The sequence below is a fragment of the Sorghum bicolor genome, chromosome 8, assembly GCF_000003195.3.
Source record: "Sorghum bicolor cultivar BTx623 chromosome 8, Sorghum_bicolor_NCBIv3, whole genome shotgun sequence".
NCBI lineage: Eukaryota > Viridiplantae > Streptophyta > Magnoliopsida > Poales > Poaceae > Sorghum > Sorghum bicolor.
The window spans coordinates 1,964,345-1,986,422 of record NC_012877.2 but is presented as its reverse complement, the minus strand read 5'-3'; the positions used below and the strand labels follow the sequence as shown (position 1 = coordinate 1,986,422).

Below are 22,078 nucleotides of genomic sequence, written 5' to 3'. Positions count from 1 at the left end.
TCACAAATTATAGGTAAACTGTGCAATTAGTTTTTATTTTCGTCTATATTTAATGCTCAATACATACGACCAAAGATTTAACGTGATTAGAAATCTTGAAAAATTTTGTGAACTAAAACAAGGTCTAAACAAGCCCCTGGCTTCGTACTTGAGCAAAACCCAGTCACACGACAGCAGGAAGAAACTATTTGCTAGAGTAGAAGTAACTGCTAAGCAAAGCAAGGCCTCACCGGCTCACCGCCATCCCACTGCCGCCGGTCCTCCTCCACCACCATGTCCATATGGCGCGCAGCCGCCTCCCGCCTCCTCCTCACCCGCCGCTGGCCTTCCCCGTCCCCGTCCCCGTCCACTCCCTCCGCCGCCACCGCCACTGCCGCTCTCCTCCTCCACGCGCGCCGCTTCTCCCCGCCGCCGCCGCCGCCTCTGCCGCGGCCGGCGCAGGCGGAGCCCGAGCCGGCGGAGGTGACGCCGGCCGAGGCGCGGCGCCTGGTGCGCCTCGTCGGCGTCGAGGCGCTGAAGCGGCGCCTGCGGGACGGCCGGGACGAGGTGGTCGGGTACGGCCAGCTCCTCGACGCCTGCGTCGAGGCCGGCGCCGCGCGCACGCACGCCGAGGCCGAGGAGCTCGCGCGGGCCTTGGACCACGCCGGCGTCGTCCTGCTCTTCCGCGACAAGGCCTACCTCCACCCCGAGAAGGTCGCATTTCTTGAGCGTTACATCACTTTTGGTTCGTATCGAAATTCGAAACTGCTTTGCTGCTCTCGTAACGGCTTATTCCGGATTCCGATTCGGGTGAACCCTTTTTGCTATCCTGTTTCAAATTGGGTCTACATCCTTGCTAATCAGTTAAAAATCTGAACTCATTTCATAGAAATCCCTCTTTCATGAAAAGAAACCCCATCAAATTTCCAGAGTAATGCCCTGTTTCAGTCCTCCTATATTATTGGAGACTAACTGGCTGGCAAAAATCCTCATTTTTTTAAAGTTCTGTTCATGACATGAAATGGGATTTTAGCATCAGTTACCAGATGGCTCAGGAAAGTAGTAACATTGGGAATAGTCAAGGGGTCGTAAGTCAAGATGCACTTATGGAATCCTCAGTAACGTAAGGATGCAGTTAGGAATCCTCAGTAACGTGAGGGTGCAGTTAGCTGAAAAGCATCAAGATGTACATGGAATTGGAGCCATGTACAGATTCACATTACTGCTAGATCACATATTCTTTGATTTGGTAACCTCCGGTCCTCCACAACTACTGTCTGTTCTTTACCTACCCTTGTCGGAACATAGTATGCGCTAAATTTTTTCTTTCCACCAAAGCATGTAAGCATCCACCTGGAATTAAGGTACTAATTTATTCTTTGACGCGTGGGCAGCACATTGACAAAGGCTAAAATATTTATTATCTGAAAAAGATTGCCTCATCAGGATGATATTTTTTCTTTCCCGTTGCTTTCAGCTGTTGCCTGTAGGAAGGTCTCGATTTCACTATTATTGACAGCGAAAATAATGAATATCTACTAGATATTCATTATGAACCACCCCCATTATGAATATCTAGCCAATCTGCTTACAGTCAAAGGTTTTTCTTACGTTACGTGCAAGACGAGCAAAAGGAGCCATGATGTAATCTCTCTGACTGAATCTTACATTGACTCATTATTGACCGCTTTCAGGTGGTGGACTTGGTTAGAAGGGCTGTGCCACTTGCGCTAGCACCCGAGAATGACCCAAGAAAAGAAGAGTTCGAGCAGCTCCAGGCAAAGAAGGAAGAGATCGACAAGCTGGTGCACAAGCAAGTGCGGCGCATCCTGTGGTCTGGCTTAGGGTTCTTCATGTGCCAAGTCGGGCTCTTCTTCCGCCTCACGTTCTGGGAGTTCTCGTGGGACGTGATGGAGCCGATCGCCTTCTTCACCACCGCGTCTGGCCTGCTCGTCGGCTACGCCTATTTCCTCATCACCTCAAGAGATCCGACGTATCAGGACTTCATGGAGAGGCTGTTCTTGTCAAGGCAGAAGAAGCTTTGTGCAGCGAAGAAGTTTGATATGGAGAGGTACCTGGAGTTGCAGAAGCACTGTAGGTGTCCCCTGGAAGGCCATCGCCCTCATGGTCCTAAGCTTCATGACTTGTAACACCGCAGGAGCTAAACTTTCTCATCTGTTACCTGCTGCATTACAGTGCACCCTCTAGGTTGCAGGATACTAGGATAGCCACTACTTATTTACATGCCCTGCAGTTGAGACTATCGTTCCAGGCAGAAATGTGATCCTGACAGACACGGATCATATAGGAGTTACCTTTTGGCTGCATATCAAAAGGCGAACTGAATGTTCGAACCTTGCTAATATAACCTATGTGTGTTTTGACAGATTGTTTTGAGGACCCTGACATGCTGAACTATGCCGGAATATGTTCCATGCATAGCCTCAATACTAGATGACCATGTGCCAAACTATGCAAGTATCAAAGAACACAGTTCCTTCTTTTTTTCATTTGCTGTGCTTGGTCGCAGGACCGACATCCAAATTATGCTAGAAACCTATCTGAATTCCCATTCCTTCTGGGATTTGCACTACAAAAACATCCTATACTTTTCCTAAAAAGAAACAAAAAGATCCTATAAAGCCAAAGAATGACATTGAGCAGAACAAATAACCATTTGTTATGTCGTCAACGGGATATCAACATCTAACAATAACAAATGCAAGCCTTGCTGCAAAGAATCACAAGAAAAATACTTGCTAATTCAGGCATCATTTGTTGTTCCCTGTACATGCTGTGCTGCAGTTAACATTGGACTCCCTCAGTAGTATTGCTCTTACATAATGACTTAATGAGCAAAAAGAATAGCACCAAAGATTTTACACTAAAAATGAGCAGCAAGGAACTGCACTTTTGCAATGTCCAGCTGCATATGAAAAAAGAAAAAACTCATCAAATCATAACAAACAGTGTGAAATAATCTACATTATATCTTGGTATTCTGCAATATAACTCAGGCTTCATGCTGGAGTCCTTCAGACATCGTAGATGCTGTTATGGCAACATTGGCAGTTTTATGCAGAAAGCTTTTCATCCTATTCTCCTTTTGGTATTTGATTGAGAACCGCCTCGTCAGGGGTGGATTTGAGTCATCATAGATACTGCAGGCCAGGAGCGATTCTGTTTATTTTCATGATAACCTCATCATTTAAACAAAGCCCTTGAAGTCTGTGGTTCAAATGATCAAAAATGAGTGTTGGTGCATTTCATGTCCAATATTAATCAGTGAATATTGCATTCCGTCATGAACTTCTCTCCATTAGTCATGTACTCCCTCCAGTAGCTCTTATAATCATGTATCCCCAAGTCAAGCCAAGGTTTCATCACACCATTATAGTGCAGAGTAGCAGCCTTTTCTATATCGACGTGACTAATTCCATAATCATGTCCAAGGCCTGATTGAACCCATGAATCTTCCAAAGGATATACCAGATCTTGAAAGGCAAGTAAACTTGCAGGGAGTGCCTGAAATCGCTGTGATTTCAGGCGGTCCTTTCGCAACTGCAAGAAAGCAAACTTAATATATCATATGGCAACTGCCTTCTAGACACATGAGAAGGAAGTTATGGCAAAAGGATAGGACTAGAGCTACCACATGTAAACCACAAATTTTCGTGAGATAACAATTGATAATTTAATGTGAATGGTGAGTTCTACTGACCTTTTGGAACGATTGATCATACAAACTTGTAATGCCCATGTCCCTCCATTTATCCAATTCAACGACATTCAAGCCAGATAACCACACACATGAATTAGCATTGACATTATGGTCTGCCATATAAGGTTTCAACTGGCCTAATCTCACTTCACAGAACTGGACAGCACCAATCACTTTACCACCCATATCGAGGTTCCACAGAGATGACAAGTCTTTCTGGACAATCAAATCATCATCCAGAACAACTACTCTATTCAAGCTAGGAAGAAGGTCAGGCAAGAGGAAATGTGAATGGCCGAAAATAGATATGTACTCAGTTTTCATCTGCCTCTGGGAAGGTTCAGAATGATTACGAATTGTGACACGAAATTCCTCTGCGGGCCATAACTGTTGCATCTCAAGGGAATGCATATCCTTAGAGAGGTTCTGGTTGTCCTCAATGTTAGTTACATGAACAGTTGCCTCCAAGTATGAATTTCTATCAAACCAATGCTTCATCGCATAAAAGTTTTGTGCATCAGTGAACAAATGGAAAACAATGTGGTCCGAGTTCTGAAATGTGTTATTGGGCATAAGTTAGTGATCAAGATGAATTCCACACAACATTTTATATTATTTGAAAATAACGGTATACCTGGGAGTTCATAACTGCTGAATTGATAGTGGTGGAAGCTGCAAGTACATTCTTGGAAAATATTACATAGTGATGGAAGGTAGGACTTTCAAGCTCCTGCTCATTTAACTGATCCATATGACTTGATCTGGATTTGAAATATTCTACTGTCAATCTCATGTTCAAGCAATGGTGAGTTTTCGGCGTAGTCTGGACCCCAAGATGATATAGAAATGCACTCTGCCTTGTATGGAAATAAGCTTCATCTTCAGTTATATCAAGTAGCTGCCTAAGTTTTCGCTCAACATTCGAGCATCCTACTTCACAAGACTTGGCTCTCTCAATTGTATGCTCCATCTTCTCCAGCTTCTTTGCAAAACTGAAAAGAGTAACCAGTCATTGCCACCAGAAATATTTTGAGAATAGAATTAAAAAAACGCATTGCAGTGCATTATTTTATCAGAATTAAGTCACCAGCATCATAATTGTGTATGCTCATCCTTTATTTCTTAAAGAAATGCAGACACAGAACTAAGACAAGAAGCAAGGCCATGTTAATGGATTGCACTTGCCACATATAATTCATTTATTTAGTGCAAACGGTTATATTAAAAATAAAGAAACACATGATTTCAAAGCTAAAGTGAGACTAACAATGGTGGAAGATCAGCATCTGTGATGGTGTCACTCAGCATGCGTTCATGCTCTTGGATGTTTTGCTTCAGTTCACGTGTAAATCTTTCCTGTTGCTTCAATTTTGCAATGCTAGGATAATGAGCTCTCGCCAAAAAAAGTTGATCTTTAAGCCTCTTGACAATGGCATCCTTCATTACTTCCCTATGTTCAGTAGACCAGAGGCAGTAACTCCCATATTCATGTTCACAGGACTTGGTATACTCCTCATGCACTGCCTCTTGACCATAGTTCTCTTTCCCATTAACAGTTGTATCCTGTCACAGAACAAATTAAGTTTCCTATGGTAGAAAAGTAAAAAAAAAACAAAAAAAACAAAAACAAAAACAAAACTGAAGGATTCACTGGTCAAAAGAAAATTAATGACCCTGTTCTTAAAGCACATGAGCCGTATCCTGTACCAAGTTACCAACAGCTTGAAAACCGTACAGTATGTTTAAGGGAACACAATTGTATTACCTGATCTAACGTACTTATTGCTTAGAAAGAAAACCATCTTACATTCTTACTAGCAGATGTGAATGTGCAAAATGTGTCCTATCAACTTTATTTGTAAAATCTCACTGAAAGTTTAACCCTCAGAAACATATACAAGACTATACTGATGCCAAACTAATGTTCAACAATGTTCCTATCATCACATTTGTGTTTACTGTATATATTCATTTAAAATATTGACTGTCAAGCTCCAGTGATCAAATGGTCATGTCAATAGAAGCACAGCAAACTGAGCTCACCATTTTTGTCATGGTAAGCCCTTGCGGCTACTCAACTATTTTTCAAATATGAAAAATGAAGAGATGCAGACTACCGAATCCTAAAATTTTGGGAAATAAGAGATTGCAGTTACCTTTGATCTCCAGGACAAGTCCTTCAATTGATACCTTTTGGGGGTACGAGGTCCTGAAACACAACTGAATACAGTAAGATGGATACTAGCAAGCAACATCTTCCTGTTTGTACTCTCCTAATGCTTTACCTTTACTTTTGAAGGTGTCATTATTTAGTCCAATTAAAGAGAAAGCACCCTTGAGCTTTGCTTTTGATTTGATAGCATGATCCTTGTTAGACTTTGATCTAGTAGATCTCTCAGCCGGAATCCCATTAGATCCAGACACCTTTTTGGAAACATCCTGGGTACACATTCAGAAAAGAGAGGTCAGTCAAGATTGAAAAGAAAACATCAGACATTTCAGTACAGCAGTCTCTTGATGATGGTTTTAGGTAAGCCAGGAAACGTCAATGTGGCAAAGCGATCCATCTAGCTAGATAGTTGTGCACCAGTTTGCAGGTTTGGCAGTGTTTCATCACCAGCATTGGGCCACATTGCATACAACCAATTGATCTATTTTGATGAGTAGTAACTACTGAAACAATATAGTCGATCAGTGCAACACTGTTAACTCAGAGGATATATGAGAATAATAAATATTTGGTGTCCACTCTTCAAATGCAGTTATGGATTGACACAAAGGTGGTTACAGTCTTACAGAAAATATGTAACAAGGCAAATCAAATTGTTTCAAAATGAAGAAGTAGAAAAAGATAGGAAGGTACAGCAAGAGGGCATCTTGCCAGCGACAGCAGTTTTGTGTACATATATATTTTATCAGAGGCATAGGCATGGCATGGCATGTCAAGGCATGATGAAAGAAACAATTTTGGGTTGCCACCAACCCTCCAAGAATAGCAAACTGAGGCATGGGCATGTCAAGGCGTGACGAGAGAAACAATTTCGAGTTGCCACCTCCTCATATTCTAAGAAAGCAACTTGAGAATGGAGGCAGATGCGGTAGGTTGTTCAGCGTCACAGCACCGGCAGCACGCACGCACGCACGCAGCGGCGGATGTCCGCACGACACGCGCGCGCGCGCACGCGAGGCGCATGAACGCACTAAACAATTAGCAGAGGTGAAGGCTGAGTAGCTTAATTTCCCCTCCCCCCGAATGCGGGCCGGCAAAAAAAAGAATTCAGCTTGATCACTGTATCTCTCTGACATATATAAAATACAAACAAAATGCTCCGTCACTGTCTCTTGAGCAGTGTAGCAGGCTGGGATTGTTAACCTTGAGCAGCTTGTGCTTCATGGCGCCCCCATTCTCCAGATGCCGCTTGCCACGCGCCCCAACGCCGGCCAGCTCCTAGAGCAACCCCAAGCACAAACAAACAAAAGGCGTCAGGATTTCAGAAGCTGGGGACTCTGCTAAACTTCTTTGAGGAGGATGTACTGTAATAATTAATAAAAAAAATTAAGAATTTCTGCACGGGGAGAGTGGAGAAGCTTACGGTGCTGATGACCACGGCGGCGCGGTCGTCCGATCCATACCCTGCTGCAAGCAGCAACACAACACCGGAGCACGCGACGCGCACGGTTGGTTAGAGAATCAGCAAGGGAAAAAAAAAGGAAGGGGAGACAACAGATCCGAGGCGCGGACGCACCGGCGGGGCGGTGGAGGACGAGGAGGTAGACGAGCGGGAGCAGCGTGGAGCAGACGACGAGCGCCGGCACGGCCGCCGCCAGCCCGCTGCAGCGGCGCTTGCTCGGCGGCGGCGTCGGCAGCAGCGGAGAGGACGAATGCTGGTGCCCCTTCATGCCGTCGCCGTCGCGGTGCTAGTGTGTGCCACCTGCTCTGCTCTCCTCCACTGCTCCTCACCGGAGCGCTGCCGCCAGCCGGTCAGTGGTGGTGGTGGTGGGTCTGGTGGTGAGGTAGTAATGTAGTTGCTTCCCGCATTAAGCTGCAAGAAACAAGCTAAGCGTCCTCGGGCGTCGCGCGTTTAAGCCCAGCGGCGTTGTCTGCAACCAACCAGCCAGCCGCGCCGCATCAGTGGAGTGGAGACTGGAGGACTGGTGGGGGGGAGACTGCCGTGGAGAGGGAGAGGGAGAGGGAGAGGAGCGGCCGGAGTGGAGCCCGCCGGCCGACCGTCCAGGGCCCGCGCTCTGCCTTTGCAGTTTTGCTTTGGACGCGTCCCTCTTTATCACCCCCAATCTCTGCCGTCCTTTTTCATCTTTTTCGTACCCACGGGAAAAAGAAATACAGAGGCAGGCAGCTCGTCAAACTCCTCGTTTAAACTTTATTCTCATTCTTTTGTGTTTATTATTATTATTATTATTATTATTATTATTATTACTCCCTTTTTTCTGAAAAAATTAATTTTTAGAGCTATGATAAGTTAAACAATTTCAAAAACCAATTAAAATTTACAGAAGAAAACATTAAGATTTATGGCATCAAGATAATACATTAGATAGACTATAGAAATATTTTTTTATGATATGTTCATTTAGTGCTATTAGTATTTTGCTCTTTCTTATAAGTTTAATCATGCATGAGAAATTAACTTGGAACAAATATTTTGAATGCAAAGTTAAGACAAATATATAGATTGATTTATTTAGGTAGGAAAGTTGAATCTGACCCTCGTCAAAGATGATGGTCTTTGTTAAGTTCTTTAGCAACGTTGAGAACTCCCTCCGCGCCAAAATATATGATCTTATCATATTTCAATTTTGTTTTAAAATAGTTTACCTTCTTATTTTTTCCAAATCATAGAGGTATTTTAGTCTTTTGGCTTCAACATTGATTTTTCATGAGAGGTTTTAAAACGTCATCTAATATCGGCCAAACGGAGAGGCATGATTGAGCAAGTAATAAAAATTCAAAAGGGCCAAGTATAATTCTCTATTCATTGTTATATACTCCCTCTATCTCTAAATAAATCAATTTCTAAAATCAGTACGAGACAAACTTTTTAAAGTTTAACTAACTTTAAAGAAAAGAGTAACAACATCATATAACATAAAATAAGCACCTTATGAAAATGTAAATCTAAAGATATTAATTTGATATTATAAATCTTAACTTTTTTAAAAAAAAGTCAAATTTGACTTAAAATAACTTTAAATCTATTTATTCAGCCACAATAGCCCAGGTTTAAGAGTTGGTTGATTTTCTTGTTCGCTTGAGTTTATCAGCCGAATCTGCCAGCCATTCGGTAGTGTTTTTCTCTCATAATAAATCAACCAACAGTACTTTCTGTCATGGCTTATCAACCAAACGGTGGCAGGCGCTTAGTCTCTCCATCCTTGGATTAATTAAGTTCAACTAACAGAAACGTGTCATTTCCCCCATAATTTTTTTTCTCTTATTACAAACAATAAATTGATTCTTGTGTACACGAGTTTTATGAAAATCCTGCATTTCATCAATGCTCAAAAGTCTAAAAATCCATGAGAGGACATCTCCATCCAAACTACTAGCCTGCTCCGGTTTTACTGCGTCTATTTGAGGTTTGATACTGTGATCTTTTTTTGGCAGCATTTGTGGGATCTACTTGACCTGATTTTGCCATTGGATGGTCCTTGTTCACGTGCACATGCCGTCGTGCCAGTGTACAGTAGGTGTAGCCGTCTCTCTCAAACTCTCTCCCATGCAATGCATACGCATTTCCCCATCTACCAACCGTCGACGACCGTGGTCCGTGGTTCCTTTCACTACTGCACCTACTCTACTCACAGCACGGAACGGCGTTTACAAATCGCTGGCTGACGCGAAGACTAAAAACAATTGAAAAAAAAAAATAAAAGGTCAGATAGTGGCAAGCATGTCAAAGAGTTAAACCTTTTTTTCGATTAGAAACGTATGAGCTAAGGCCTTGTTTAGTTACAAAAAAATTTTTGCAAAAATTTTCAAATTCTCTGTCACATCGAATCTTTAGACGCATGCATGAAGTATTAAATATAGACGAAAATAAAAACTAATTGCACAGTTTGGTCGAAATTGATGAGACGAATCTTTTGAGCCTAGTTAGTATATAATTGGACAATATTTGTCAAATACAAACGAAAGTGCTACAGTGTCGATTTCCCAAAAAATTTTAGAACTAAACAAGACCTAAGCTCTTGCATGCTTGATAGCGCGGTAAGTTTTCTCATTTTCTCTCTTTCTGGCTCAGGAATCTGAAATGGCCAATGGACAATTGGCACTGAAATGTCTTTGCATGTCATCCATTTTTTTTACTTAATTATATTTATATCCTACTCACTATCCAAACACCATTTAGGTAACCTTACCAATTCAGAGAAGAGGTAAATGTATTAAAAAACAGGTAATAACCAAACGCAGTCTGAGGCTAGCCAGGATAACATAGTACAAACAACCAAACCGCTAGAGGTTAGCTTAATGAGAGCAAGCTAAGTCTACCTAAGCTAGAATCCTAGCCAGGCTAAGGCCTTGTTTTAGGGCCTGTTAGATACACTCAAAACCCTAAAATTTTACAAGATTCTCCATCACATCGATCTTGCGACACATACATGGAGCATTAAATATAAATAAAAAGAATAACTAATTACATAGTTTACCTATAAATCGCGAGACGAATCTTTTAAGTCTAGTTACTTCATGATTGGACAATATTTGTCAAATAAAAACAAAAGTGCTACAATGTCAAAATCCAAAACCTTTTTGGATCTAAACAAGGCCTAAAAGTTGGCCATGAAACCAAACACATGAAGCATTAAATATAGACGAAAATAAAAACTAATTGCATAATTTATCTATAAATCGCGAGATAAATCTTTTAAGCCTAGTTAATCCATGATTAGACAATAATTATCAAATAAAAATAAAATTGCTACAGTACTCAAAACGAATCCAACAAAGCCTAAAAGTTGGCCATAAAACCAAACACACCGCCAGTAGAAGCTCTGGACGCAGGCACGCACGCATATCATCGTGAACAAAGATTCATCAGCTTGCCAACACGCTTGATTCGAGGCCAGTGGCCAGTGTCTGTCCGTCTGCCGTGTCGATGCATCAGACACGAGAACGTCTAAATATTGTATATCCTAATACTAATTGTTATTAGTACCATGTCTGGAACCATCAGCAATCTAATTTAGTAGTGTAATCTTCTGCTGCTGCATCCATGACAGTAGTGTCGGTTAGGTAGTTGCATTGTATAATGGTCCGTAATACGGGCCGGTACGCGTTCGTGGCATGTGCCTGAGGCCTTGTCCGAAATTTTTTTTGATTTAGCTATTATCGTGTTTTTATTTTATTTAGTAATTAGTGTTTAATCATACACTAATTAGATTTAAAAGATTTATCTTCTAATTTATATGCAAATTATGTAATTTATTTTTGTTTTTTGTCTATATTTAATACTTTATATATATGTGTGAAAAAAATTTAGATATGGAACTAAGCAAAGACCTGAACCAACATCCGTTTGCGCTTCAACCACGTGCGTATTTATATATCCATTCTTATATTAATTCATGGAAGGTGGAGGCCATTTGTTTTATGTACCTGATGCAACTCTGCATATTCGATGTGACGGAAAATCTTGAAAAGTTTTTGGTTCTTGGAGGAACTAAACAAGGCCTAGCATTGTAGTATTGGCCGCAAATACAGGCCTTGTTTAGATGTAAAAAATTTTTGGATTTCACTATTGTAGCACTTTCGTTTGTTTGTGGTAAATATTGTCCAATCATAGACTAACTAAGGTCAAAATATTCGTCTCACGATTTACAGTTAAACTATGTGATTAGTTTTTATTTTCGTCTATATTTAATATTTCATGCATGTGACGCAAGATTCGATGTGACAGAAAATCTTAAAAACTTTTTGAATTTCGGTGTAAACTAAACAAGGCCACAGTGTCCAAAGATCGCACTGTACTAGTGCTCCAGTGGAAAGCTGGGCCTGGGATCATGTTTCATGTGGGGGCATGCAGCAACACCCCCCCCCCCCCCCCCTCCTCTTCCCTTTCTTTTTTTGGCCGCCCGGCCTCTAGTGTTCTTGCTATCTCAAGATCAAGATGGGCGTGGTTGGTTGGAGGTTGGTGCTGGTGCCAGGACATTCAGAATCAACGAGCGGATCACCTCACTACCAGTACTGTATGTATCTACTGCCTCAATTCAATTCTCACCCCCACCGGAACTGCGTTGCATTGCACGCCTCCCTGTTTACGGTAGGCCGCATTTGGAACGCAAGGATTTCTCGCATGAATCAAGTTGTGATTTTACATGGATCAGGTAGTAATTCCACGCGAACCAGTTCATATTATAAAAGGAAAATACACGAAGCAGGGTGAAAAAGTCCCATGTTCAAATAGAGCCAGAGCCTTAAAAAACAGAGCAGAACGCACTTTGGCTTGGGATTCAAGTGCACACAAACATAATCAGGGAACCTGTCATCGTGTTCATGCAGTATACGAATACAATAATTCTAGCATAAACAATTCTGTGGCGAGCAACGCGGCCACGGCATTGCAAGCATGTCTTGTCTGTCTGTACGTCCACATCCAAATCCAAATTATAGAAACGCAAGATCAGATTCGAAACGCTTGCTTTACAGAGGAATCGAATTTGCAGTTGCAGGCCCTCCACACTACCACTATATATTTCTATATATGTATATATATATATATATGTACTTACGGAGCAGGTGGAATGCACATTCCAGATTACAAAACATGCACATCATGTAGCAACAAAGTCACTCACACATAAACATAGCTGGCAACATGAATCGCATTGGTACGAATCCACTGTATATGCATGCATGTATGCACGGTGGTGATCAAGTGAAGTGAGCGTGCAAACCACTTCAACTCCTCCCACTACATATGCATGCATGCATGCATCAATGCATGACAACTTGGGTTCCACTTCCACCACCATCATCCAAGTGCCAACAGCCCAAAACTGCTAGCTAGAGGGAATCATACACACATCCAGAGGCCTTCCTTTGAAAGGAAAAAAAAGGAGCACCATGTCGCAGTATCCAAAGCTCTTCTTCATCAGGCCGGCCTGGGCCCAACAAGAATGCTGCCTTCAAAGTTTCCAAAGCACATAAGGAGGGAAAATGCAGGCAAAAGCACCATCAAAGCAAAGATATGGGCACCTGCTTCCTGCTTTAGCTTCCCACTTCAGTTGTCATCATACTATCATAGCTATCTACATTCTCCATTTGACACCGGGAATACTTTTCTTCCATCTTCAGACTTGCAGCAAACATGATCAGTTATTAAATTCGATTCCCTGTGCACATTAAATCGAATATTGGTGCCAGGAATGAACTTTGCACATTGTACATAGCCAGAGGGCTAGATTATGCCAAACACTCGTTTAGGATCTCCCAATATTTTCAGTGAAAATACAAATGCCCTTGTACCATGTCTATAAAAAAAATATGAATTCATGACAGTGGATAGATATGTTTGGCCTAACCAAGCCAAGAAAAAAGAAATATCAGAGTAGTGTCAACTATAAACAACTCATCAGAAAAAAAAATAAACATGTTTCTAATTAGGGGAGCACACACTATTTGCTCCTTCGGCTAGACATCTACTAGAAGCAAACGTGTTCTGAGAGCATGAAGATCGCTAATGCTGCCATCAACATGTTTCGGTCAAATCTTATGGCCACATCAGTGGATCAGTGATGAATCTGGAAGGAAAATAAATAAGGGAGACGTAATGTCCAACCAGCAGTTGTAAACACATAACTGTAAACTAAAAGTCATGGACTGCCTAGTTTACATTACCTCTTATCATGACTCAGCAGAGGCATCTGATTTCTCAACTGAAGAGGAACAGTGATCTTCAAGATTTTCAGATGTTTCCATATTGCTTTCCTTACTGCCATCAGCTGAGAACAGAATAACAATGTTGTAAATTCTAGTGTCCGAACAAATTAATTGATCTCATGAAACTGGGGGAATACTCTAGAGCTTAGAGATTAAACAACGCTAGTCATATATCCTCGTAAAAGAACTAAGTTCAGCATCTGAAGCAAACAGGAATTTTACAGGCATATAGATAGTACATGATGTCTGAAGGAACTTTTCACAGGATGAATAGGAACTAACCAGATGTTTTATCAGTCTCAATCTTTTTGGATTTGGAGCTTTTCTTTCGATCATTTCGAGATGGCTTGTTGTATAAATCCTTGTATTTATCAAGCAACACCTTTTTCTCTTCTAGTAATCCAAGCATTTCGTATGCATCTTCAACTTTCCGTATAATATCTTTGCTTGGAGGTTTACGACCACAGGCTTCTAGTTCTTTAAAGAGCTAAGTCATCAGAAGAGGCAGGTAAGTAATTCATATAAGCCGTGTTATCAAATGACAAATATGTAAAAATAAAATATAAACTACATCACAAAGTTACAAAGTTTAGGCCCAAACCTTCATGAGCCTGTCTAGTCTATTGTTTCGGTAGTAGATAGCCAACATAAGTCGGCAGAAACGCCAAGGAACCGAATGCAGATCATGGCCTATTTTCTTCTGCCAGATTCTGTGTGCTTCCTCAGCTCTGTTATCCTTCTCAAGTGCACACACTAATAGCTCATATGTTCTCATTGTATTTCCTTGCCCTTTGCTCAGCATCCACTTGACCACCTGAGTATGTAGTCACAGACATTTACTTCACAATGTATTGATGACAAATACAAATGAAAGCAGCTGACACTATACAATACCTGGACAATTCTATGCCATTGTTCCTCCTTCTCAAGAACTGAAAGCGCTTGCTTCAGTGAAGCCAAAGGAAAATCCTGCTCAAAGGCAACCCAGGCATCAAGGGTGCCATAAACAGCTTCTCTTGAATCTTCGAGGCTAAGAAGCTGCAGTTAGAGAATGCAGTATTTGGTAATTTTGTTGCACTAGGCAAAAGCAGCTAAATGACTGCATTTAAATTGACAAATTTCAATATGCACAAGTGGTGCAATTTTATCCACACTGAACAAGAATGAAGGTTATAATTTGTGAACTCAGGTGGCCAGCGGCCGGCCAGGTCAATACCAGAAGATTAATGGAATGTTTTGTTATTTTTATACATATATTAATCATTCAAAGAAGAACCGGCAGGTGCTCACATAATCTACTTTCCTAAGGTCAACAATTCATCATACAAAGAATTAGTTGTTATCAATCTTGTACCAAAATCAAGAAAATCATGTGAAATGTGAACTCACTAATATCTATTATCATGCCGGAGAAATGAAACTGTCTATAAAATGTCTTGCACAATTTGTATCTGGTGCAAGCGGTAGAGTACTACCGACTGTGACCGGAAGGTCCCGGGTTCGAGCCGCAGCCTCCTTGCATTTGCACATCACAAGGGTAAGGCTTGCTGCTAATACCCTTCCCCAGACCCCGCACAGTGCAGGATGCTCTCAGCACTGGGTACGTCCTTTACATTATTAGTATGTGTATCATCATCATTTGAAACATACTAGAATATTTTCCGTACAGGGTAAACAAATTATATATCAATACTATCTGTACATACAGTGTTGACAAGAAATTTCCTTTTCTCCGCTGAAGACAGATTTTTTCCAACAGGGCCTTCCTCCAATTTTCCTGTGCTCTTTCGTATGCGATCAATTATTACGTCAGTACCCTGTTTATAAGAAAAAAATAAACTCTTTTATACCCACCTTATATAATGCCATGGTTCGGAAGCTAAACAAATCAACAAAACTAAAGAATCATAAATGCTTGTACGGAAGCAACCCAGAAATGTGCAAGAAACTATTCAATGCAATCAGTGCATCCGAAGAATGGCGTGTATTTTGAATATTGACTAGGCTATTCGACATGCTGAGCATCTAAAAATAATATAGGATTTCTAAATAGTGATCAACCAGAAAGGAAAGAATGGCAACACAAAGTAGCAACAAAGATAAACAGAAATATTTCAGTAGAAAGCAAAGTGTGATAGTGTTGTGGATACCTTCACAGGCGTAGTTGGTTCTAACTCATTCTGCTGATATATTGAGTCTCTTGTAACTCTTTTGGAAGTAGAGAAATCTCTGATAGCATGCTTGTTACACGAACCAGATACGGGCTAAACAGATGAGCCAGAGGTGCAACTAGTTTAGGACTAATAAACAGAATTAAGGAAGAGGAACTTCTTGCTTAGGATGCAGACGCGTGTACCTCTATATGTGAATCCCAGAACCTGCACAATGTAATAAGTAAAAAGGAAGTTTATTAAACAGTGTCTCCTTAAGGGACTATAAACTATGATGAAGCTAATAAAATTAAGTGCAAGAGTTAGCAGCATTGCAATTTATAGTTCGAAAATCAAATTATTCAGAAATTCAATTTCCACCATCACAATTCACAGATTGAGACGTTTGCCAACGGAGAAAAAAAAAGAACTAGTTTTTATCTATAATAACCAGAAATACTTTAGTCTCAGAGTCAGTGTTTAGAAAACATAGCTCCGTTTCCTCAAATCCACGAAAAGAAGGAAAGGGAAACACGGTGATTTGAAGGGATATAAAGACTAATAGATAGGGGACTGGGTAACGGAAGAGAAGGAACTCACCGGTGGAGGGGGACGGGGTAGCAGGCAGCGTGGCCGGTGGCGGGTAGGCAGTGAATGGCGCGGAGGGATCGCTGGAGATGCCGCAGCATGATGGCGGCGGGCGGGCGGCGGCTGAAAGCTCCTCAAGGCCGCCGCCGCCTCCCGGTCTCGGATTGGGAGCGGCGGTGGCGCGGAGAATAGGCGCGGGCCGGTTCCAGCGGCGGCGCTGGACGGCTGGGCAACTCAGGATCGAGATGGCTCCGTGGAGGCTGCGTCGGGGTTGAGAATCGGGCGGGCACGCGGCTGGCGGTGCTGTGGCGCCGTCGCGGCGAGTGCAGAGGCGGCCGGGCGGGAAAGGGTCAGGTGGCCGCCGCCCCGGTCGAGTAGCCAAGACGGGCAGATGGGGAACGGCGATGGGCCAGCTTGATCGAGCAGGCCTCCACTGGGCCGTGTCGCAGATAGATGTCCCAGGTTCCCAGCCCATACAATATCCACAGCCGTGTTGCTGTTGATGACCGTGAACTAGTAGCTTATACAGTTCGATTTTTTTTTTTTTTTTTTGCTCAGGTTTTGTTTAGTTCCACCTAAAATCTAAAAAATTTCAAGTTTTCCCATCATATTAAGGCCTTGTTTAGTTTGAGAAAAATTTTGGATTTCGCTACCGTAGCACTTTTGTTTGTTTGTGGCAAATATTATCCAATCATAGACTAACTAGGATCAAAAGATTCGTCTCGCGATTTACAGGTAAACTGTGTAATTAGTTTTTGTTTTCATCTATATTTAATGCTTCATGCATGTGCCGCAAGATTCGATGTGACGGGAAATTTTGAAAAATTTTGGGAACTAAACAAGGCCTTGTTTAGTTTTTAAATTTTTTTAGTTTTGGGTACTATAACACTTTCGTTTTTATCTAGCAATTATTGTACAATTATAGACTAACTATACTCAAAAGATTCGTTTCGCGATTTACAGGTAAACTGTGTAATTTTTTTTATTTTCGTCTATATTTAGTGCTTTATACATGTGCCGCAAGATTCGATGTGACGGAAAATCTTAAAAAAATTTTGATTTTTGGGGTGAACTAAACAAGGCCTGATTCTTATGACACATGCATAGAGCATTAAGGCCTTGTTTAGATAAAAAAAGTTTTTGGATTTTAACACTGTAACACTTTTATTTTTATTTGACAAACATTATCTAATCATGAAGTAACTAGGCTTAAAATAGTTTATTTGACAATATCCACAACAACTCAGCCCAACCGTTGACCGAGAGGTCCGAGTCTCCGACCGTCGTCTTCCTCTGTTCCTCACCCACCACAATCCACAATCCACAATCCACAAAGGGCAGTCCTGAACCGGAGCTATGCATCTCATTTTTGGAGTTGCCGGATCTCAAAATCTCTAGCCACTGTTAGTGTTACTTCCTCGCAGGATCAGTCTGCTCTACCCATCGATTGCCGTGACACGGTACGTGTGTGCTTAGCTTCCTTCTTCTTCTTCTTCTTCTTCTTCTTTTTTCCCCCTCCTCCACTAGCCAGGCCAGCTATTGTTACTAGTTTTCTTAGCTGGATCCTTTTCTTGGCAGTCGATACCGACGGCCTCAAATTGATGTCGTTGGAGCTGCAGGAAGCTTGTTGTCTCGGCTTATTTACTGTTTTATTTTAGGGATCCATGTTTGTTATAAGGCAGCAAGAAGGTACCTACCTGTAAGCCAAGCTTCTGCTCCTGAACTATTCCAATCCGACTCAAATCAGGACAGAAAACTAGGCATCTGATATTCCGCCGAAGTTTTTATTATTATTATTATTTGATAAAAAGACATATTACTAGCGTGCCCACGATTATCGTTATAAGCATCTCAGACTGTTAGTATCATCAGAGATAGGTAGCTTGGTAGGCAACGTATCATATGCAACCTAGCTTCGTGTGCAACCTATGCAACCACCAATTAAGGCCACAGGATCTAACCCTCCACTTGTGGGTTTAAATCTAACCCGTGTGTATCTAGATGGGAGGGTTTAAGTGAAAAAAACCTCAGATGTTGGATCTAGATCCTGTGGCTTTAATTGGTGGTTACATAGGTTGCACATGAAGCTGGGTTGCACAGGGTTATGTTGATTAGATTAGAAACTGAAAATATGGCAATTTCGAAGTGTGTAAACGCAATACCTGTATTAGTATCACCAGAGACGGGTAATTTGGGTGCAAAATTACAGTGGGTTTGAGTTAGGGCTGCTGTGATTCACTAACGATGGCTCCTCGCTACCGCCGTGGATCGCTTGTGTAACTTGGGCACTTTGGCCTTGTTTAGTTCACCCCAAAAAGCAAAAAGTTTTCAAGATTCTCCGTCACATCGAATCTTGCGGCACATGCATGAAGCATTAAATATAGACGAAAGCAAAAACTAATTACACAGTTTAGCTGGAAATCGCGAGACGAATCTTTTGATCCTAGTTAGTCCATAATTGGATAATATTTGTCACAAACAAACGAAAGTGCTACAGTACCGAAATCCGAAAACTTTTTGGAACTAAACAAGGCCTTTGTTTACTTCCTCTTAATGAAAAATGGGTTAAACACCCGATCGATAAAAAAAAGACTGGTAATTTTGAGAATAGTCCATTAATTTGTGTTGATTACATCAGGGACTTTGAAAATATGGCAAGTTCAAAGTGTACAACAGAAATACTTTTTTCCCACAAAGATTAAATATATATTGATGCCACGGTTACTTGTATAGTATGGTTATAAAACTCCAATTATTCAATGTCTAACTTTACAAAGAAAAAAGAAACGAAAGCTTCAGTGTCTTCACTAGAGTTTCGTACACAAATTGACTCACTTGTTCGTTTACACTGGCAGGTTCAAGAGACTTTTCTGCTATAAAATCCTATTCTTTACCCCTGTCCTAATGGATCTCCCTGAAAAGAAGCTTACTGACTTCATCAAAGGCAGTGAAAAGGCAAAATGGATACCAGTCAACAATCATAATGTAAACAACTTCACAGAAGATGAGATTAAAAGGATAACTAACAATTACAGCACTCCCATTGGCCAAGGTGGCTTTGGACAAGTTTACCGAGGTTCTCTTGATGATGGTACTACTGTTGCAGTAAAGAAATACATCTGCCAGAATGTGAAAGATGGATTTGCTAAAGAGTTAATCGTCCATTGCCAAATCAACCACAAGAACGTAGTCAGGCTCTTGGGCTATTGTTCTGAGGATGATGCGTTAATGATTGTAACTGAGTATGTTCCTGGGGGAAATCTCAAAGATCTCCTTCATGGCAGTGATGCTCCCATTTCTCTGGATGCAAGGTTGTGTATTGCTATAGAATGTGCAGATGCTTTAGGATACATGCATTCATCCATGTACCAACCGATGATTCACGGTGATATCAAACCTGATAACATACTTCTCGACAATAATTTGGGTGCAAAATTGTCTGACTTTGGATTATCGAGGTTACTTTCCATGCACCAATCTCAATACACCAAGAATGTAATAGGCAGCAGAGGTTACATGGATCCAGAATATTTGGAGACTGGGCTCCTTGATCCAAAGAGTGATGTTTACAGTTTTGGGATTGTTCTCTTGGAACTAATTACCAGAGCCAAGGCAAGCGAAAATGGGTTTGGTACTCGCCTGAAAAGGAACTTCACTGATGCTCTTGGAAAAGGAAAGCAGGAGGCACGGAAGATGTTTGACAATAAGATAGCAAACGAGAGAGACATTGAGATTCTTGACGAAATCGGAAATCTGGCAGCACAGTGCTTCACAAAAGATATCATGGAACGCCCTGAAATGAAAGAGGTTCTGGTGAGCCTGCATATGCTTAGAAGATCCCTTCGCAGTGGGAAAGCTCAAGAAAAAATAGGTCAACACCAATCGTCGGGAACGCAGGCGATAACACAAAAGGTCGACAATCATGGCTCAAGTATTCCCAGATCCAGCTCCAACTCAAGTGTAACCTACAAGTTCAGCAACCTAGACATCTTCAATAGGAAATCACGCATGTCCAAGAGTTTTGGTGGTTCAATACTGGAAGCTGTTGGCATAACTATTTTCACCTTAAAAGAACTCGAAAGGATTACCCGCGGCTATTCGCATTGTATTTCCAAGGATCATACTGGTTTCGTCTACAAGGGATGTATCAAGAACCAAGATGTTGCAGTGAAGAGGTTGTTGTTATTTTGGGACATAACATTTGAGAAAAATGGTTTTGTTGACACCATGTCATTTGCATTTAAGGTTCGCCATAAGAATATCATCAGTCTAGTGGGCTGTTGCTTGGAGATGGAACGTCCTCTGTTGGTATACGAGTTTCCCCCCAGTAAGAGCCTGCACGAGGTTCTGCATTGTTATAATGGTACTCTCTCACTTGATCTACGCCTACGTATTGCAATTGGATCCGCAGAGGCATTGGCGTATTTGTGCTCCTTCCAAAAGTTCCATGGCAATGTCACATCTACATGTATAATGCTAGATCACGATCTTCTGCCAAAGGTTGATATTATTTGTGGACCCCTGATAAGCCACAGTATAGGTTTGAAATTCGATACCATATTAGCATACCTTGACCCAGTTTACTTGAAGACTGGGTGCTTAACATCAAAGACTGATGTTTACTCTTTCGGAATTGTGCTCTTGGAACTAATCACCAGAAAGCAGCCAAGACACAGCCCCCTGATTGAATATATTGGAGCTTGCGGGGATGAAAATGGGAGTTGGATAGCCATGGTTGACGCGGAGATTATTGTAGTCGAAGGGAACTTGCTTATCCTGGAAGAGATGGGCAAGTTGGCAGTGCAGTGTTTCAGGGAAGATGCAGACGAACGACCAGAAATGGTGGAGGTGGTGCGACGCCTTGAGAACCTAAGATACAGGCTGCAGGACGCCACGGCCCTCTCATGCCGATGAGTAGATAACAGTTAGCAGGAGAGGCTACTAATTGATGCAGCAAATATTTCTCTATAGTATTATTGTGAATGGTGAAAGAAATTTCCTCTGTTGGTATATGAGTTCGATCTGGATGTTTTCTCGTCACAATGTGCTTTCTTGTTTCACTGCTGTACTTTTAAATAAAGATGAATCTGAAACTACAGATTATTCTCACTGCAATTCTCAAGTGAACATTTGTAAGCGAAACGACAGATCGCTGGAATTCTATTATCAAGACTGCCAGTACCCCAGTAATTCGTCGCCCACCTTTTTTTTCTTCTTTTTTCTGCCGCGAGTGATTTTGTACCGTGCAAATTTACAAAACCTAAGATTTCTGCGATTGCTTGCTAGTTTACCCGTTGGTACTTTTTTTTTTGGATCGGGTACACGTTGGTACAGTTAGTTGCAGTACATATGCCATACCTGAGTATAGTGGTCCGGGCTGGATTGGGCCACAGTGGAATAGAGTGGGGCCCCAGGCCCATTAATATGGCTGTGCCTGCCCTCTGTTGCGCAAGAAACGTTTGTTGACCACATTTTCACCGACACCAGTGTCCAGGACTGTAGTAAAAAGAGATGGAGAACTGGTTAGGTTTGACAGCCAGGCGATGACAAGGACTCACTCTGGTACCAGCACAGCACATGTGCCTGTGACGATGTTACCATCACAAGTAATTTAGCAGATCAACCATGTTTAGCCCTTGTGTGTTTATCAGATGAACCAAGGTCCAAGGGTGTGCACCCAATGCAACGACAAGACACCTTGCACTGTTTTTTCTCACTGATGTCTGATGTCCCTGATGGCGT

The 22,078-nt window shown here is 41.7% G+C and overlaps 4 protein-coding genes across 7 annotated transcripts; 2 read left to right on the top strand and 2 right to left on the bottom strand.

The window, feature by feature from the left end:
* Positions 154-2,365, top strand: LOC8071458 (calcium uniporter protein 6, mitochondrial). The gene is made up of 2 exons (XM_021445752.1): positions 154-693; positions 1,674-2,365. Exons 1-2 carry the CDS (start codon positions 274-276, stop codon positions 2,127-2,129), a joined length of 876 nt encoding a protein of 291 aa, XP_021301427.1. The 5' UTR covers positions 154-273; the 3' UTR covers positions 2,130-2,365.
* LOC8071457 (probable galacturonosyltransferase 7) lies at positions 2,459-7,940 on the bottom strand. Of its 2 annotated transcripts, none has more exons than XM_002441718.2 (9): positions 7,447-7,940; positions 7,294-7,337; positions 7,074-7,148; positions 5,986-6,139; positions 5,857-5,909; positions 4,968-5,263; positions 4,335-4,692; positions 3,701-4,252; positions 2,459-3,540 (listed from the first exon to the last, which is right to left on the bottom strand). In XM_002441718.2, the coding sequence occupies exons 1-9, from the start codon at positions 7,598-7,600 to the stop codon at positions 3,262-3,264; spliced, it is 1,965 nt and encodes a 654-aa protein (XP_002441763.1). In that variant the 5' UTR covers positions 7,601-7,940; the 3' UTR covers positions 2,459-3,261. The 2 variants fall into 2 exon arrangements, with proteins under 2 accessions (XP_002441763.1, XP_021301426.1); XM_021445751.1 differs by having other exon boundaries at positions 7,294-7,334.
* On the bottom strand, positions 13,122-16,697 carry LOC8067146 (pentatricopeptide repeat-containing protein At4g18975, chloroplastic). The gene is made up of 9 exons (XM_002441717.2): positions 16,349-16,697; positions 15,955-15,976; positions 15,749-15,862; positions 15,305-15,415; positions 14,493-14,636; positions 14,200-14,412; positions 13,881-14,085; positions 13,557-13,660; positions 13,122-13,459 (listed from the first exon to the last, which is right to left on the bottom strand). The coding sequence occupies exons 1-8, from the start codon at positions 16,435-16,437 to the stop codon at positions 13,563-13,565; spliced, it is 996 nt and encodes a 331-aa protein (XP_002441762.2). The 5' UTR covers positions 16,438-16,697; the 3' UTR covers positions 13,122-13,459; positions 13,557-13,562.
* Positions 17,585-21,525, top strand: LOC8071456 (wall-associated receptor kinase 4). 3 transcript variants are annotated; one of them, XM_021446571.1, is made up of 3 exons: positions 17,585-17,796; positions 17,915-18,035; positions 19,192-21,525. In XM_021446571.1, the coding sequence occupies exons 2-3, from the start codon at positions 18,001-18,003 to the stop codon at positions 21,248-21,250; spliced, it is 2,094 nt and encodes a 697-aa protein (XP_021302246.1). In that variant the 5' UTR covers positions 17,585-17,796; positions 17,915-18,000; the 3' UTR covers positions 21,251-21,525. The 3 variants fall into 3 exon arrangements, with proteins under 3 accessions (XP_021302246.1, XP_002442737.1, XP_021302247.1); XM_021446572.1 differs by having other exon boundaries at positions 17,784-17,796; positions 17,915-18,025; XM_002442692.2 differs by lacking the exon at positions 17,915-18,035 and having other exon boundaries at positions 17,586-17,796.

Bases quoted from the DNA above. Each gene is read 5' to 3' on its own strand.
- LOC8071456 (XM_021446571.1), top strand. From the start codon at position 18,001: ATGTTTGTTATAAGGCAGCAAGAAGGTACCTACCT. The intron at 18,036-19,191 runs GTAAGCCAAGCT...TTACACTGGCAG, and splicing joins CAGCAAGAAGGTACCTACCT to GTTCAAGAGACTTTTCTGCT.
- LOC8067146 (XM_002441717.2), bottom strand. From the start codon at position 16,437: ATGCTGCGGCATCTCCAGCGATCCCTCCGCGCCATTCACTGCCTACCC. The intron at 15,977-16,348 runs GTGAGTTCCTTC...TACATTGTGCAG, and splicing joins TACCCCGTCCCCCTCCACCG to GTTCTGGGATTCACATATAG. The intron at 14,413-14,492 runs GTATTGTATAGT...CTACATACTCAG, and splicing joins AATGGCATAGAATTGTCCAG to GTGGTCAAGTGGATGCTGAG.
- LOC8071458 (XM_021445752.1), top strand. From the start codon at position 274: ATGTCCATATGGCGCGCAGCCGCCTCCCGCCTCCTCCTCACCCGCCGC. The intron at 694-1,673 runs GTCGCATTTCTT...GACCGCTTTCAG, and splicing joins CCTACCTCCACCCCGAGAAG to GTGGTGGACTTGGTTAGAAG.
- LOC8071457 (XM_002441718.2), bottom strand. From the start codon at position 7,600: ATGAAGGGGCACCAGCATTCGTCCTCTCCGCTGCTGCCGACGCCGCCG. The intron at 7,149-7,293 runs GTAAGCTTCTCC...GGGTTGCTCTAG, and splicing joins CCGCCGTGGTCATCAGCACC to GAGCTGGCCGGCGTTGGGGC. The intron at 4,253-4,334 runs GTATACCGTTAT...AACACATTTCAG, and splicing joins CAGCAGTTATGAACTCCCAG to AACTCGGACCACATTGTTTT.